This window comes from Vidua chalybeata, chromosome 11, assembly GCF_026979565.1.
Source record: "Vidua chalybeata isolate OUT-0048 chromosome 11, bVidCha1 merged haplotype, whole genome shotgun sequence".
Classification (NCBI taxonomy): Eukaryota; Metazoa; Chordata; class Aves; order Passeriformes; family Viduidae; genus Vidua; species Vidua chalybeata.
The window spans coordinates 15,869,005-15,884,345 of record NC_071540.1 but is presented as its reverse complement, the minus strand read 5'-3'; the positions used below and the strand labels follow the sequence as shown (position 1 = coordinate 15,884,345).

Sequence of the window (15,341 nt, the reverse complement as noted above, 5' to 3'; positions counted from 1 at the left end):
GTACCGCGCCGGGCACGGCGCAGCCCCGCGCTGCCTCCGCGCTGCCCGCTCCCTCCCGGGCGCTGCCGGCTCCCCCGGAGTACCGCGTCCGGCGCTCCCCCTCCCTGGTCCCGGCCGCCCGGAGCTCCCCCGCGCCCTCGGGTGCCGGCCGGGCTGAGGGGCAGCCCCGGGCCCTCCGCCCCGGGGCAAGGCGCTCACCCGCGGGCGCGCACGGTGCGTCGCGGGCGGAGCGGGCCGGCCGTGGCCGAGCCGAGCCGAGCCGAGCCGAGCCCGGGCGCGGTGCCGGCGGCCAGGAGGGGGTTAAGCGGGCGCTGACAGTCAGCTGAGCCCTGACTGACAGCCCGCAAAGTTTCCCTGTCGCTAGACTCTTATGCTAATGAGGCCGGGCGGCGCGCGCCCATTGGCCCGGCCCTGAGCCCGTGTCCCGCCTGACGTCACGGGCGCTATAAAACTCCGCAATGCTTTAAACTCTCCTGCCGGATCAAACCTTTAAATATTTTTCATCTTCTTGCTGTAGCTTTGAGGCCGAGTTGTTTTTTTTTTTTTTTCTCTCTCTCTCTCTCTCTCTTTTTTTTTTAAACTATTATTATTATTATTATTTTGGTTGCGATACAGACTTTGATTTTTTTTTTTAATTTTTTTTGCCTTCGCTCTCTTTCCCTCCTCCCTCCCCCGATGAACCTCTCTCCTCGCTCTGCACTTTGCAGGAGAGAGCCCAGAGGAAAAGCACCATGAAGTGTTAAAAATAACAAAACAAAACAACAACAACAACAAATTTACTCGCAACAACACCAGCTAACACTTCCAGCTGCGGCTCGCGAGCTGCGAAAGAGCGAGAGGAGAGAGAGAGAAGGGAGGGAGAGAGGAGGAAAAAAAAAAACCTCTATGCAAAAGGCGAATAGCGAGAGCCCCGCGCTCTGATGCATCAGCGGAGCCTCTGCGAGGGATAACGCGGAGCGGGAGAGGAGCCGCCGGGGCGGACCGGATCGGAGGCAGAGCAGGAGAGCGGAGCGGAGCTCGCCAAAAATCAAGCTGGCTCACCCGGTGGCGACTCAGAGCAGCCCCCTCGCTCCCGGAGCGCACCCTTTCTGGAGGACTCTCGGCAGCAAAAGGATGGCATCAGAGCTGGCGATGAGCAGCTCCGACCTGCCCACCAGTCCCCTGGCCATGGAATATGTTAATGACTTCGATCTGATGAAGTTTGAAGTGAAAAAGGAGCCGGTGGAGACCGATCGCATTATCAGCCAGTGCGGCCGCCTGATCGCCGGGGGATCGCTCTCCTCCACCCCGATGAGCACGCCCTGCAGCTCCGTGCCCCCGTCCCCCAGCTTCTCGGCGCCCAGCCCCGGCTCCGGCTCCGACCAGAAGACCCACCTGGAAGACTACTACTGGATGACGGGGTACCCGCAGCAGCTCAACCCGGAGGCGCTGGGCTTCAGCCCCGAGGACGCGGTGGAGGCGCTGATCAACAGCAGCCACCACCCGCTGCCCGGCGCCTTCGATGGCTATGCTAGAGGGCAGCAGCTGGCCGCGGCCGCCGGCGGCTCCGTGCCGGCCGAGGAGATGGGCTCGGCGGCCGCCGTGGTGTCGGCGGTGATCGCCGCGGCGGCGGCGCAGGGCGGCGCGCCCCACTACCACCACCACCACCACCACCCGCACCACGGCGGCGGCGGCGGCGGCGGCGGCGGCGGCGGGCACCCCCACGCCGCGGCGCCGGGCAGCGCGCCGCCCTCCTCCGCCTCCTCGGCCGCCGGCTCCGGCTCCGGCGGCGGCGGCGGCGGCGGCGGCGCCGGGGGGCTGCACCATCCGCACCACGGCGGCGGCGGCGGCGGCGGCGGCGGCCTCCACTTCGACGACCGCTTCTCCGACGAGCAGCTGGTGACCATGTCGGTGCGGGAGCTGAACCGGCAGCTGCGGGGCGTCAGCAAGGAAGAGGTGATCCGGCTGAAGCAGAAGAGGAGGACCCTCAAAAACAGGGGCTATGCCCAGTCCTGCCGCTTCAAGAGGGTCCAGCAGCGGCACGTCCTGGAGTCGGAGAAGAACCAGCTGCTGCAGCAAGTGGAGCACCTAAAGCAGGAGATCTCCAGGCTGGTCCGGGAGAGGGACGCCTACAAGGAAAAGTACGAGAAGCTGGTCAGCAATGGCTTCAGAGAAAACGGATCCAGCAGCGACAACCCTTCCTCTCCAGAGTTTTTCATGTGAGTTCCCACAGCCTTGCCACCTTAACTAAAAGTTCTCCGTGTGAGTTGTTGTTGGGGGCTTTGCTAGAGCCACAACCCCGCTTGCCACCTTCTATTACCTTTTTTTTAAAAAAAAAAAAAAAAAACTCAAAACAATTTTAAAACAAAGTTGTTTTTTGGGTTGGTTTTTGTTGTTTTTTTTTTTCTTTTTAAGGTGGGCTGGCTCCGTGTTGGCCAACCTAAAGTTCTACATGAGTTTCCTTTCTGTTTATTATTATTATTATTATTATTTTTTTTTTTTGTGGGGGCTTGCTGTTGTGTTTTTTTTTTTTAATTTGAAAGATCCAACTCGCCACCAACTCAGTTCTTCATATGAAGCTTGCTCTTCTTTGAAACCTGCCATCCACATTATATATATATTTTTAAGTTCATGAGGTTTTTTTCTTTTGAGCTTGCTGTGTCCAAAAAGTCAGATCTTTTTTTTTTTTTTTTCCATCCTGAGTTCTTCATATGAGATTTGAGCTTTGCAAAAAGAAAAATAAAATATAAAAAAATTTAAAAACTAAACAAAACAAAAAAATAAAAAAAAAAAAGTGAAAATTTTAGACTCCAGCTTGCTGAGTTCCATCAGTTTTTAGCGTTGTTGTGCAAAACTAGAGATATGCCTAGATCAACCTGCCAAAATCAAGCCTGCATCAACCTTCGGTGTGTTCCTGTGAGTTTTGGCCTTAATCTGCCAAACGTGAGACTTTAGTCTGCCATTAGAATCCCATACTCATCTCATGCATTACGCTTGCTATTTTGTCTTAGCAACAATGAACTATAACTGTTTCAAAAGACTATGAAAAAGAGACATTATATTAATAAAAAACCCTGCATGCTGGTCATGTACGGTATAATTATTTTTTTTTCTTTTGCTTGGAAATGGACTTTTGGAGACTATTATGGCATGGCATTCATCCTTTTGTTTTATTGCCTCATCACTTTTTTGGGTTGAAAGCAAAAAAGTGCAACCTTTGATCTTCCTCCTCCTCTTCCTCCCATTAAAGTTTGCATCTGCTCTAAAACTGCTTTGAGTTACTCAAAACTTCAGACTTCCTTTTAAATGCACTGAAGCATTCCCTCTCAAAAAACATGCCAGAATGGATTTTGGTAACCTAATGTGGCAAAAAAAAAAAATTAAAAATCAAAAAAAAACAAAAACACAGAAAGAACTTCAGAAAGATGTTCAAAAACAAAATTCACATCCCACTTTGGGGGGACATTGAAACCATGCTGTTGTCTAAAAAACAGTCTAAAATTAATTTTAAGTGATCTGCCCCATTTTTTCTTTTCCTTTTGCGTTTGGTCATTGTCAAATGTGGAATGCTCTGGGTTCCTAGTATATAATTTAATTCTAGTTTCTGTCATCTGTTAGCCCAGTTAAAATGTATGCTACAGATAAAGGAATGTTATAGATAAATTCGAAAGAGTTAGGTCTGTTTAGATGTAGATTTTTTTTTTTTTTTAAAGATTGATGCACTAAATTGTTTACTGTCGTGATGTAAAGGGGGGTAGAATTTGCAACGGGACTGTTTTAAAAAGTAGTTTATGCAGCATGTGCTTGCAACTTAAATATAAGTTGGGTATATGTAGTCCTTGCTATACCACTGACTGTATTTGAAAACCAAAGTATTAAAAGGGGGAGGCACCCCTGTTTATATCTATAGGGGTATTTTACATTAAAAATGTATGGGTTGTTTTTTTTTTTTTTTTTTTCAAAATTGAAGTATTTGGGACTGAATTGCACTAAGATATAACCTGCAAGCATATAATACGAAAACAACAACAAAAAAATTATGAACCTGTTTAGAACGCTAATACAATTTATGCAGTTATAAAGATGGCATTACTGCACAGTTTTAAAATGATGCAGATTTTTTTACAGTTGTATTGTGGTGCAGAACTGGATTTTCTGTAACTTCAAAAATTCCACAGTTTTAAAGGCAATAATCAGTAAATTTTATTTTCAGGGACTGATATCCTGTCTTTTAAAAAAAATGAAAAGTAAATCTTACCACAATAAATATAAAAAAATCTTGTCAGTTACTTTTTCTTTTACATATTTTGCTGTGCAAAATTGTTTTATATCTTGAGTTACTAACTAACCACGTGTGATGTTCCTATGTGCTTTTCTTTCATTTTCAACTCTATGGTTATATCGAAAGAGAGAATAATCTACAATAATAAACTGCATTTTTTTGATTCCGTACTCAGTTTCTTAGTCTGTAGTTCAAAGTTCCATAACTGCGAGCGCAGTACTTCAGCGTGCTGCCTGCCGAAGGGGCGATGCTGACCCACGAGCTGGACTCAATAATGTTCAGGAGGGGAGAAGGAAAAGGATAGCTTTGTGTAAAATGGAAAATTGTCACCCGCTAGGACACAAGTTCTCTTTCAGGTAGATGAAAAAACGTGAGCTTTCAGGTGCTGCTTCTGACTTCTCAGTAGTGCAGTGAGGGCAGTTTCAGTGACTCAGATCATCCCACCAAGTTCTAGGAGATCTCAAAGGGGAGGTCTGCGTAAAAACCTGATGACACGATATGGCCCTGTATTTTGATTGTTTTATGATGGAGTGAAGTGAAAGAGAAGACTTCACATCCTCTTATCATCTGATCCCAGCTAAGCATGCCTGTCTCTAGTAAGAGATGACACTGCATCAGGCTTGGCTTGTCACAGAGCCACTCAAATCTAGATTGAAAGATTTCTTACCATTTTGGTCCATACTGCCTCCTTTTTTCCTTTCTTTGCTTTTTCACCCTTCTTTTTTTTATTTTTTTATCCTGTGGATTTTTTTGTTTTGGTTTGGTTTTTTTTTGGTTTTGTTTTGTTGTTTTTTTTTCTTTTGCTACAGGCCTTAGAAAGTCCAAAGAGAGCTGAGGAGTGGAGAAAAAAAAATCCAAAGGACTTCCTCCAGCTTTTGAGAGTTATTTGTTCTAAACAATCAACCCCAAAGGTTAATGTGCTAGAAACATTCAGGTCTCTGAGCCTGTCTTCACTGCAGTTCCCCATGTCAAAGGGCATTTGAACTTTGAAAGGCTCCTCAAATGCTTGACCCAGTTAGTTTAAAGCCACCTTTCCCCAAGAGCCTGCAGTGTCCGTCGGCAGAGTGCTGTCCTGTTCTCTCAATGGCATTATCTGCCCCTTTCTGGGAGAGCCAGAGGCCTCTCCGAAAGATGCTCCAGCCTCTCCAGGACGGGGGGTTTATCTCCAGACCCAGGCTCATAAACCAGATTCCTTTTTCTTCTCCTTTGTGTTTTTGCCCCCTGCTGCTGGTGCAAATTCTTTCCACCCAGCCTCCCGGGTGCTGGTGGCCCTGAAGGGACAGGACCTGTTGCCATCCCTCTGCCTGGCTGCTCCAGATCCTGTCAAGGGTCGAGCTGCAAGGTCAAGGTGTGGCTCTGAACCCCCCTGCAGTGCTTGCACCCAGGACAGCCTGTGTCAGTGGGCAGTGGCTGGTGCTGGAGGTCACTATGTTCCTGCTGAGGTCCCTTTGGCAGGGGTGGACACCAGCCTCTCTGTTGGTGACAGCGGTGGCTTGCTCTCCGAAGCCGATGCTGTGTCTCACCCCTCCCCAGTGCCGGGGCACCAACCTGCCCTTTGGCATCTGACCTGCTGTTGCACCAGGGTTTGAGTAATGGTTCAAGCTCCAGATTCTGGTTAATTTGAGTTCCATTTTCTGGTTAATGTGTAATCTGTGGGTAAACTGGTTGCTATTGGCCGAGCTGGGAATTATCTCCTCTCATAAAGACAAGGCTGCTCGTTATTATGTCTCCCACCTTCCCTTCCCTGACTGAGCCTTTACCAACGTCCAGGTGTTTTTGCAGGGACTCAGAAGCCTTGCTGCTGCCCTTGCTGAGAGCAAGGAAAGGAAGGGACAAGACCTTTCATCAGCAGAGCCCCCACTGAAGTGGTGCTGCAGCCCCCAAGGGAGCACAGAACCCCAGGCTGCCCATAGCAGGACCGCTTCTGGTCCAGCCTCATCCTCTCACCCTGCTGTCACTTCAGGTTTCCTTGCAGGCAAAGTTAGGAACAGGCAATAAGATTTTAAAAATACTGTGAATTGACTGAGTAGTGAAGAGCAAGGAGAGCACTGCTGTCTCCCTGAAGTATCTTCTTCCACGGAGGAAAAAAACCAAACATCCTATTTAAACAATTTGAGAGATAAGAGAAAACCTTCCTAGAAACAGAATTCCTAGAATAGGGTGACAAAGGAAAAATTCCCATCACATCCTCAACCTGAGAGGGGAAAAAAGCTTTCTTTCAGTTTGGCATTGTGATGACAATCTTGCTTTGCACATTAACAAAAGCAAAAATGCAACCTTCCTTAGGCTGCACTTGAATTTTAGCCTGAAACACACCAACTGACCAACTGAAGGGGAAAAAAATTAGGCATACATTTTAATATTCACTAAAGCAAAGTGAGTATTGGGGTTCTCTGTATGAGTCATTGCAGGGGAGCGCCCACCTTTGCCGCAGGACTGCTTGCTGAGGAATAATTGGAACCGCTCTGCTCTGAATAACCTACATTCATTAATCACCCCTTGCTTGACTCTGGCCTCAATCCTGCTCCCATTGAACTCAGAGGCACAATCCTGGGAATTTCAAAGGGGAACAGGATCCCACTGTTCTCCCACAGGTAAAAAGCAGGTGGAATGCTGCCCGAGCCAGGCAATTGGGTGTCAAAAGGTGTGCGTGGTCTTAATCTGCCCATCACTAACAACATCCTATTTTTCCCATAGTCCTATAGTGCCTTTCCATTTATTAACTACATTACAAAGAACTTTCATGTGACCGGTGCTGGGAGATATGTGCATGGACAGTGGCCCTTTGCTGGCTGGGAAATGGTGTGCACTGAGGCTCAGCCCCCTCCTCCCTCCCCAGCCCACCTTGCCCCTAAGTGTTTTTTATTTCCACCCCCTGAAATTAAACATAACCCTCTCCTGCCCTGCCTCCAGGCTTCTGCTGAGCAGAGGCCGAGAGTATTTCTCTGGTTTTGCTACAGCATTTTCCCTGCTTGAAAAAATGTCATCCTCGACCGAATCCTAAAAAAAAGACAGGAGAAGGGAGGTAAATATCCCAGTCATACCAGTACATATTTATTTCCTGAATTATTTCTCCCTAGGTATGCAGCAAGAAGTGCCCGTTTGCAAAGTGAGCGGGGAGAGCTTCTATTTATTAGAAAGTCTTCATCACTCTTTTAAAACAAAAACTCCAGTGCTGAATCAAAATGTCACTTGAAAACTCCCCCCACACGAAACACGGCAGCAAATTTTTAGTTTAAAAAATGAACTTTCCCAGCTCTTTTTTTCTTTTCCCTTCCGAAAGCTTTTATGCAGCTGTTTCCTCCCCCTCCCTCTGCGTAGTGTGTAGGAAGTTCTTGATCTAGAATCATTCATAATTTTAATACCAATTTCTATTTGACATAATATACTAATATCAGATAGAGATTGTAGCTGCTTCCTGGATTTAGGGAGGAAATGATGCATATATCAGAATTATCTGCTCAGATGCCAGAACTACATTGGTGTCATTTCAGCATGTGCTGTGTTGAAAGGAAATCCTCTATATTTATTACTCCGATCATCAGAGGAGCTAAATGGACCCACTGTTTCTGACACCTGTTCAGATGGCTGAATTTAAAATTTCATGCAGGAAAAAAAAAATATCCTACATACTTCAATGTTAGGAATTAAGTTTTTTTTTTAATACACTTTTTTCCCTCCCTCTTTCCGAATCTCTGTGTTGTGACCGGCTGCCATGAGGCTTGGCCATTCTGGGGGTAGCTATGGAGAGAGGGATAGATTTTGTTTGCCCAGCTCTGACAAAAACCAATCCTGCTTGAACACACTCGCACACACGCACAGTCTGTAACCAAATGCTTCAGATCTCTGTTGTAAGTGCAGGTCTCAGTATGAATAACATGATGTAGCACACCCCAGAACGTGGCAGAGGTGAGCGGCCAAGAAAGAACTCGTCTTTTTGGGAGGGAGCTGAGCACTGAACCACTTCATAATTTTAAGGCTCCTCTAATGAATTTTTTTGGGCACAGCATGTATAAATCAATAGATTAAAATACTGTACACTCTGCTGCATCTAATTCTTGACTGCCTGAAATTGCGGGGGAGAACTGAGAATAACATTTGTCACTCTGAGGGCTGAGTGCATTCAGATTTGTGAGCTCTAAGCCAACACAATGCAAAAATAGTCCAGGATGTGACTTAAGTTATCAAGTGAAAAGCAAGAGGCCAGGGATCTGCGAGGCTGTAGCTGGCAGACAGGCAGCTCCATCCTGAGCGATCTATCACCGTATCAGGTTGACCCGGCACAGTGTGACAACATCTCAGCCCTCAATGCACGCTGCCTGTATTTCAGCGCTCTCTGAAATGATCATTTGCGTTCACTATTGCTGCACCCACTTTTTTCCCTCCAAATTCTGGCTTTTAAAACTGTGTCACCTGCGACGCACAGTGAAGTGTGCAGGCCTGGAATTGTGGTGCAGTGAGTGATGAGGACAGAACTTGCCCTGCCTCTCTCCTTGCTTGTTTTGAAGCCCTGTGGACTTTGTGACATGATTTTCTCTTTTTTTAAATTAATAAATGTCATTGTTTTGTAATGCATCTCAATACGACATCTTACATGGAAGGAATCAAAGCGAGAGCAGAAGTTTGCTAGAACTGGTGTTTCTCCTCCATGCAGAAAAAAAATCCCCAATAAATAACAAATCGAGCAGTGTCCTCAAGTTTCCAGCGGGGGTAGAGGTTGGAGTGTCCCTGGGTGCTGCTCTCAATTGTTAATTCATAAAGACCCACAGTCCTGAGCAATGTTGCCCCAGCTTGTCCTGAAACAGCAGAGATGCCGATGGCTGTGGACGGAGGCGTTGAGCCTAAATGCCCTGTTCCAGCGAAGGCTCTGGCATCTCCCTGACCTTCAGTCAAGGACCTTCAGTCCTTGGGGTTTCCATTAAATCTGGGTGTCCCCGAAAGGCTGCAGGGTGTGGGTACAGCGGGGTGTCGGCGGAGCTCAGAGCCCACATGCCTTTGCCTCCCTGCCGCCAGCCAGGCACCTGCCTCGGCCGGGGGAGCAGCAGCTCTGGGGAGGGTTCTGGCAAGGATTTTCACATCCCTGCTTCCAGCAGTTCCTGAATGTCCCGGGCCGGGGCTGTCTGTGCAGGGATGCAGCCCCTCCCCGTCCCTCGCGGCACCGGGGCCGCGGCCGGCGGGGTCGCTTAGGAGGAGGCCGGGACCCCTCGGAGGCTGCCCTGAGCCCGGCCCGGCCAGGCCGCCACGACCAGGGGCACAGCCGGGCACAGCCCCCAGCCCAGGCACAGCTCCGACCTCGGGCACAGCCCCCGGCCCCGGCACAGCCCCAGATCCCGGGCACAGCCCCCGGCCCCGGCACAGCCCCAGACCCCGGGCACAGCCCCCGGCCCCGGCACAGCCCCAGACCCCGGGCACAGCCCTGTGCCCCGCACAGCCCCCGCCCCCGGCACAACTCTGACCCTGAGCACAGCCCCTGCCGCCCGGGAGGGGAGGGAAGGTGAGGACCGCATCCGCTGTTTGTTTGCTTCTTGTTTGTTTCTCTCTAAATCCCATCCCTGCAACAAAACGGGAGTCTGGGCGGAACTATGGATCCGTCTGGCCGCGCATCCAGAGCGGAGCTCCTTTTGTCACCCGGCGGCTCCCACGGGCAGCCCGGCCCTAGGTATGTCCACAGAGCACTTCCCTCGGCTTTGGTCACAGTATTTCCTTTTTCCTTTCTTTTTCTTTTTCTTTTTCTTTTTCTTTTTCTTTTTCTTTTTCTTTTTCTTTTTCTTTTTCTTTTTCTTTTTCTTTTTCTTTTTCTTTTTCTTTTTCTTTTTCTTTTTCTTTTTCTTTTTCTTTTTCTTTTTCTTTTTCTTTTTCTTTCTTTTTCTTTTTTCTTTTTCTTTTTCTTTTTTGTCATTATTCTTCTCTTCTCTTCTCTTCTCTTCTCTTCTCTTCTCTTCTCTTCTCTTCTCTTCTCTTCTCTTCTCTTCTCTTCTCTTCTCTTCCTTTCCTTTCCTTTCCTTTCCTTTCCTTTCCTTTCCTTTCCTTTCCTTTCCTTTCCTTTCCCTTTCCCTTTCCCTTTCCCTTTCCCTTTCCCTTTCCCTTTCCCTTTCCCTTTCCCTTTCCCTTTCCCTTTCCCTTTCCCTTTCCCTTTCCCTTTCCCTTTCCCTTTCCCTTTCCCTTTCCCTTTCCCTTTCCCTTTCCCTTTCCCTTTCCCTTTCCCTTTCCCTTTCCCTTTCCCTTTCCCTTTCCCTTTCCCTTTCCCTTTCCCTTTCCCTTTCCCTTTCCCTTTCCCTTTCCCTTTCCCTTTCCCTTTCCCTTTCCCTTTCCCTTTCCCTTTCCCTTTCCCTTTCCCTTTCCCTTTCCCTTTCCCTTTCCCTTTCCCTTTCCCTTTCCCTTTCCCTTTCCCTTTCCCTTTCCCTTTCCCTTTCCCTTTCCCTTTCCCTTTCCTTTTCCCTTTCCCATTTTCCCTTTTCTATTTTCCCTTTCCCTTTTCTATTTTCCCTTTCCCTTTTCTATTTTTCCTTTTCTTTTTCCTTTTCTTTTTCCTTCTCCTCCCTCCTTCTTTTTCTTTTTCTTTCTTATTTTTCCTTTCTTTTTTCTATTTCTTCCTTTTTTTTCCCTAGTTCTTGAATTTTCCCCTTTTTCTTCCTTTCTTTTTCCTTCATACCTCTGCGCACACAGAGACAAATCTAAACCCAAAGGCAATCAAAGGGATCTTTTAAAATGACTTTTTGGATCAGGCCTCGAGTTCTCTGCAGGGAGCAAGAATGGGAGCAGGCAGGATTTACATTTCATGGCTTTTAAAGAATCTGAAGTGCGGGGAACGGCGTTTGCCGAGGCTGAGTTTCACAAGTCTGTGTGGATGTGCCTTGGAATGTGTATATGATTAAGCTTAAAGCTCTCTTCTGTAAGAAAGCAGGCAGATTCCCCTTCCTGCAGCCTGAGCCCTGCTTCTCCGATTTTGAAACAAAACTTCTTGCCAAGGCCTTGGCAGTGGGATGTCACTGCTGAAGGGGATGGCATCAGAGTGTTGGTATTGTCTTCCAAAGCTGAGGTGCCTCCACTGCAAACAGCCCCTGCTCCCTCAAGCACTGAAAGCCATGACAATAAAAATGATCCCAAAATTGAAACAAACAAGACCTAGTATTTTTTTTTTCCCTTTCCTTCCCCTTCCCCCCATCTTAACTGCTTCCAAACTCCCTGATGAAAGCATTTTAATATGTAGGAAGAGCTGCCGGAGTCTGCAATGCGATTCAGTGTTCTGTGGTGTGGGATGAACAGATTTTCCTTTCCGTAGGGTTTCCTCCTGCAAAGTCATTGTAGAGGAGGGAATACTGTAAGATTAAATCTGGTTAAAATACTATATTCATGTCACACCAGATACGGTCTCCAGACTGTGCACAGTCTTTCAGCTTCCTTTATTGTGAAATCCTTTTAAAATAGCACAGTATAGTGTAGAGAACTTATTCAAGTATAACTGTCTTACACCAACTCTGTCAGATAAAATGAAGGAAAGTGATCAGGCTTCTTAAATTAATAAATCTGCTTAGTGTCTCTGGTTGCCTTCACACTCTCTTACTGTCTTTGACTCTTTCCTTATTAATAAACTGATTGTTGAATAAAGCTGCTAAATGAAGCAATGCACCTTGTCAGTGGAAGAGGGTTGGTGTTCCAGGTGTGCTGTGCTGGGAATGGTTGTGGGTTTAGGGCAGGGATGGCCACAGCAAAGACTGAAAGCAGGCTGACCACATCAGTTTCTAGATGCTCCTCAGGTGTGAGGCTTGATGTACCTGTTCCTCTCAGCACCCTGCATTTATAACAGGATGAATTAACCAATTGGCATGAAAGGAGAGGTCGTCCTGAGAAAAATGACACCGAAGGTCCACAGGAGTCATTTGCTTTTAGAGATCCTGGGCCAGGTGCCAAGTATTGCATTTATGGAAGCACCGTCCCCTTTCTCAAAACAAAACCAAAACAACAAACTCCAAACCTGAAAGAAAAAAACAAATCAAAACAAGAAGGCACCATCTCTTTCAGTGGCCCCTTTCAAAGAGGGGGTGGCTTCTTTTGAGTGGGGAGCTCTGGGTGGGATGTGGGACAGGGATCATTCAGCTGGCTCTAAATGTGCCGCCCACTTTTGTTTTCAGAGCTGCAGAGCTAATCTGGAATCAAAATGCTGGAAAAGTGCCTATAGTTTGTCTTGCCTATTTTTTTTTATTCAAATCAATCGGGTTTGTGGTTTATTCTTGCTTTGATTATGCTGCACGGTTACAATAAATGCACGGAGCTCAAGCATTCCTGCAGGCGCTTCATAGGAAATACATGTGTGTGTCTGTGCATGCACACCCAGGGAGAGAAAGTTGATTGTAAGGGACACAACAAAATATCCATATTTAAGAAATGTGGATTGACTCGCTTATTTCACTTATTGTACAAAGATTCACTCTAGGTTGATTTTTTTTTTTTCTTAAATTAGATTTTAAATATGTGTTGACAGGATGAATTTGTACAGTGTGAGTAACTGCAGGGGGAAATGACAGCTCTGCTTTTGTTATTAAACTACTGTCTTGAAAATAATGGAGTGTGTACAAAAATTGATTATTATTTTGCCAATTACATTAGTGCAGCTAATAACAATCATTAAGAAAGTAATACAGAAAGCTACACACTTTCAGATATTAGAAACTGATATTCACTGGTGAGGCAAAAAATATGTGTTTTTAAGGTAATTTGTCAGCAAAAATCTTCTGTTATTAATGTGAAGTAAATACTAGATGTGTGAGCTAGAAATGTTTCACTTCAAACTGTGTTCATTTCTTCTTCACTCAGCCAGGGTTAATAAACAGTACAAGAGAGTTTCTAAATTTAATTTAGGATTTGCATATAAAAGGTCCTATTCTGTACCATAGTGGCACAACAGACAGGCTTTATGATGTTAAATATTCCTTTTAATAATAGTTTATTTTAATATATTTACTAAATTAGGTACCCGAGAGAATCATCTACAACAGTGATGTGAAAATCCCTGTTACCTGAGGTCAAAAATAAAAGGTATGTTTTCCTTTTCATTAGCAATTTGCCATATTTCAGCAGGGGTGGTAATTTCACTGCTTTGTTTTCTGCTGCTAAGACGGTGCTTTGTGCTCAGCCCCGGGGAGCCGGTGACAGGCCGTGGTGCAGTTTCCTGGGCTTTTGGGTGAGGCTGATTTCAGGTGCCTACAAGAACCACTTGCAATGATGGGGCTTTGTACTTTTGTCAGCCAGGCAGCTCTCTCGTGTCCCATACCTCATATATAACCCTTTGCAAATGTTTTCTTTCTTTTTCTTCAAATGCTAGCGTTCAGACATCAGCTACGGGGATTAAGGATGGGTCTTCTGAAGATCTCCCTCAGATCTTGGTGAAAATCATGACTCTGTGTTAGATGATTTCAGTACATACAAATTACAATAGAGTTTAATTCACAGCACTGCTTTCCTCTGGAAATTCATGTTCATTCAATCTGTCAACATCGGCTAAAAAATATGCTGCTAATGAAAATGTGGGAATTAAAACTTTCAATCCCTTCCCCTGCTAGACTCAAACAGGCACTTTATTTTTTTTTTTTTTGCCGTGGAATCTGACTTTTATTGACCTTGACTATAAAAATACTAAGTGGGTTAAATGAGCACCAAGGTTGCAATGACAGATTCCTGTGTGAATTTTTTAATGAAACCTCCTATTTTAGTTAAGAACACAGCCTGCCATACAGCCTTCCACGCTTTGATCAACAGTTAAGTGCTGTTAGAAACAGCTGAATTTTATTAGCTCATGGAATTAAGCTTGTTTAAATAATAGATTTATTTTTTATCTTTTAGAAGAAATGTAAATCATAATTTAAAAGAATAGACTTATTTGTTAATTCTGAAAATAAATTTAAGTAACAGATTTATTATTTAAAATTTAAGTGAGGATGGGGAGGATGTAACTGGTGCTGCAGCCTGTACATTAAATGGAACGGAGAGGTTTTGATGGTGTATGGGCTGTAGGAATAGGTTTCTCAAGGAGCACTACAGGACCTTCATTTTAAGCCTGATGCTCCTCTTACTTCCCTGAGGAACACCCTGGATAGGGTTTTGCCTGCATGGCATTTTTCTTTTTCTGTTTTTCACCACTGTAAATGAGAAGGAAACCAGACCACTTGGGGTTTTTTGTGAAAACTTTGAGTACAATGTGCTTTTTTTTGCAAGAATAGAGCCAAGTTGCTATCAGCTGAAGTAAAAACATGAAGTGTGTGTTTTAATTGCTAAGGTGCAGCACTTCTTTCGTCAACATGATCCTAGGGAAACACTTCTAATTTCAATAATCCCATAGGAAAATCTGCCATGCTTCCTGTAATTCATATATGTGACTATTAGAGTTATATAAATTATTGATATTTATTCTTTTTATCCATATAATAAAAAAGGAAATCTTTTTCCCTTATCGACACTTGTGATCTCAAGACTTGCTTAGCCTGCTGTTCTCTGGGACAATTCCTTGTGTCTTCCTTCACTATTTTGGGGTTATATTTTCACATATTATAGACAAAAAAAAAAAGAAAAAAAAACAATAAAACAACCAGCAGCAAAATCTGTTAGTTTTAAGCAAATAGCTCTTGGGTCTTGGAAGAGTTAACAAACTTTTACGGCAAGGTTCAGGCAGTTCTGACCCCTATGGTAATATTTCATCTAAGGTTACTGTTGGGAGAGAAATCAAATTTCAGCTGTGAGCATGATTGACAGGTGAAAGCAAGAGAGAGAAAGACATCTGGTCAGATGGGGAATTTGGGCAGGAGAAGGACAATTCAGGGAAGTGTCTCTGTAATATTAGGAATAATAAGCTTAGATAAGAAAACTCTGATCCTCCACCCTGTCTGGAGGAGAGCTCACTTGATATTCATGGAGGTGGCTTGGTCGGGGGAATTTAAGACTGTACATTTATAGTAGTGGACAGTAGTGTCCACGGTCTGACTTACTAACTTGGCTCCTTTGAAGGAATTATGTTGTTTCTGGCAAACTTTAAGGATTTCAGGGCCATTTATTTAATGACTGTGGCAGGAATATTTGGTGGTTGCTG

The 15,341-nt window shown here is 45.4% G+C and overlaps 1 protein-coding gene across 5 annotated transcripts in view; it reads left to right on the top strand.

Annotated features, from left to right (window-relative positions):
• Nucleotides 1-578: 578 nt before the first annotated feature.
• MAF (MAF bZIP transcription factor) overlaps nt 579-15,341 on the top strand; it is a 185,663-nt gene continuing 170,900 nt past the window's right edge. For 4 of the 5 annotated variants that reach the window (XM_053953293.1, XM_053953292.1, XM_053953291.1 and 1 more), the window contains exons 1-2: nt 579-2,198; nt 13,232-13,297. In XM_053953293.1, coding sequence (XP_053809268.1) covers nt 1,114-2,198; nt 13,232-13,265 — 1,119 coding nt within the window. In that variant the 5' untranslated portion in view covers nt 579-1,113 and the 3' untranslated portion in view covers nt 13,266-13,297. Of the gene's footprint in view, nt 2,199-7,202; nt 9,921-13,231; nt 13,298-15,341 lie in introns of those variants that run through there. The other variant, XR_008432919.1, reaches the window with a different exon arrangement.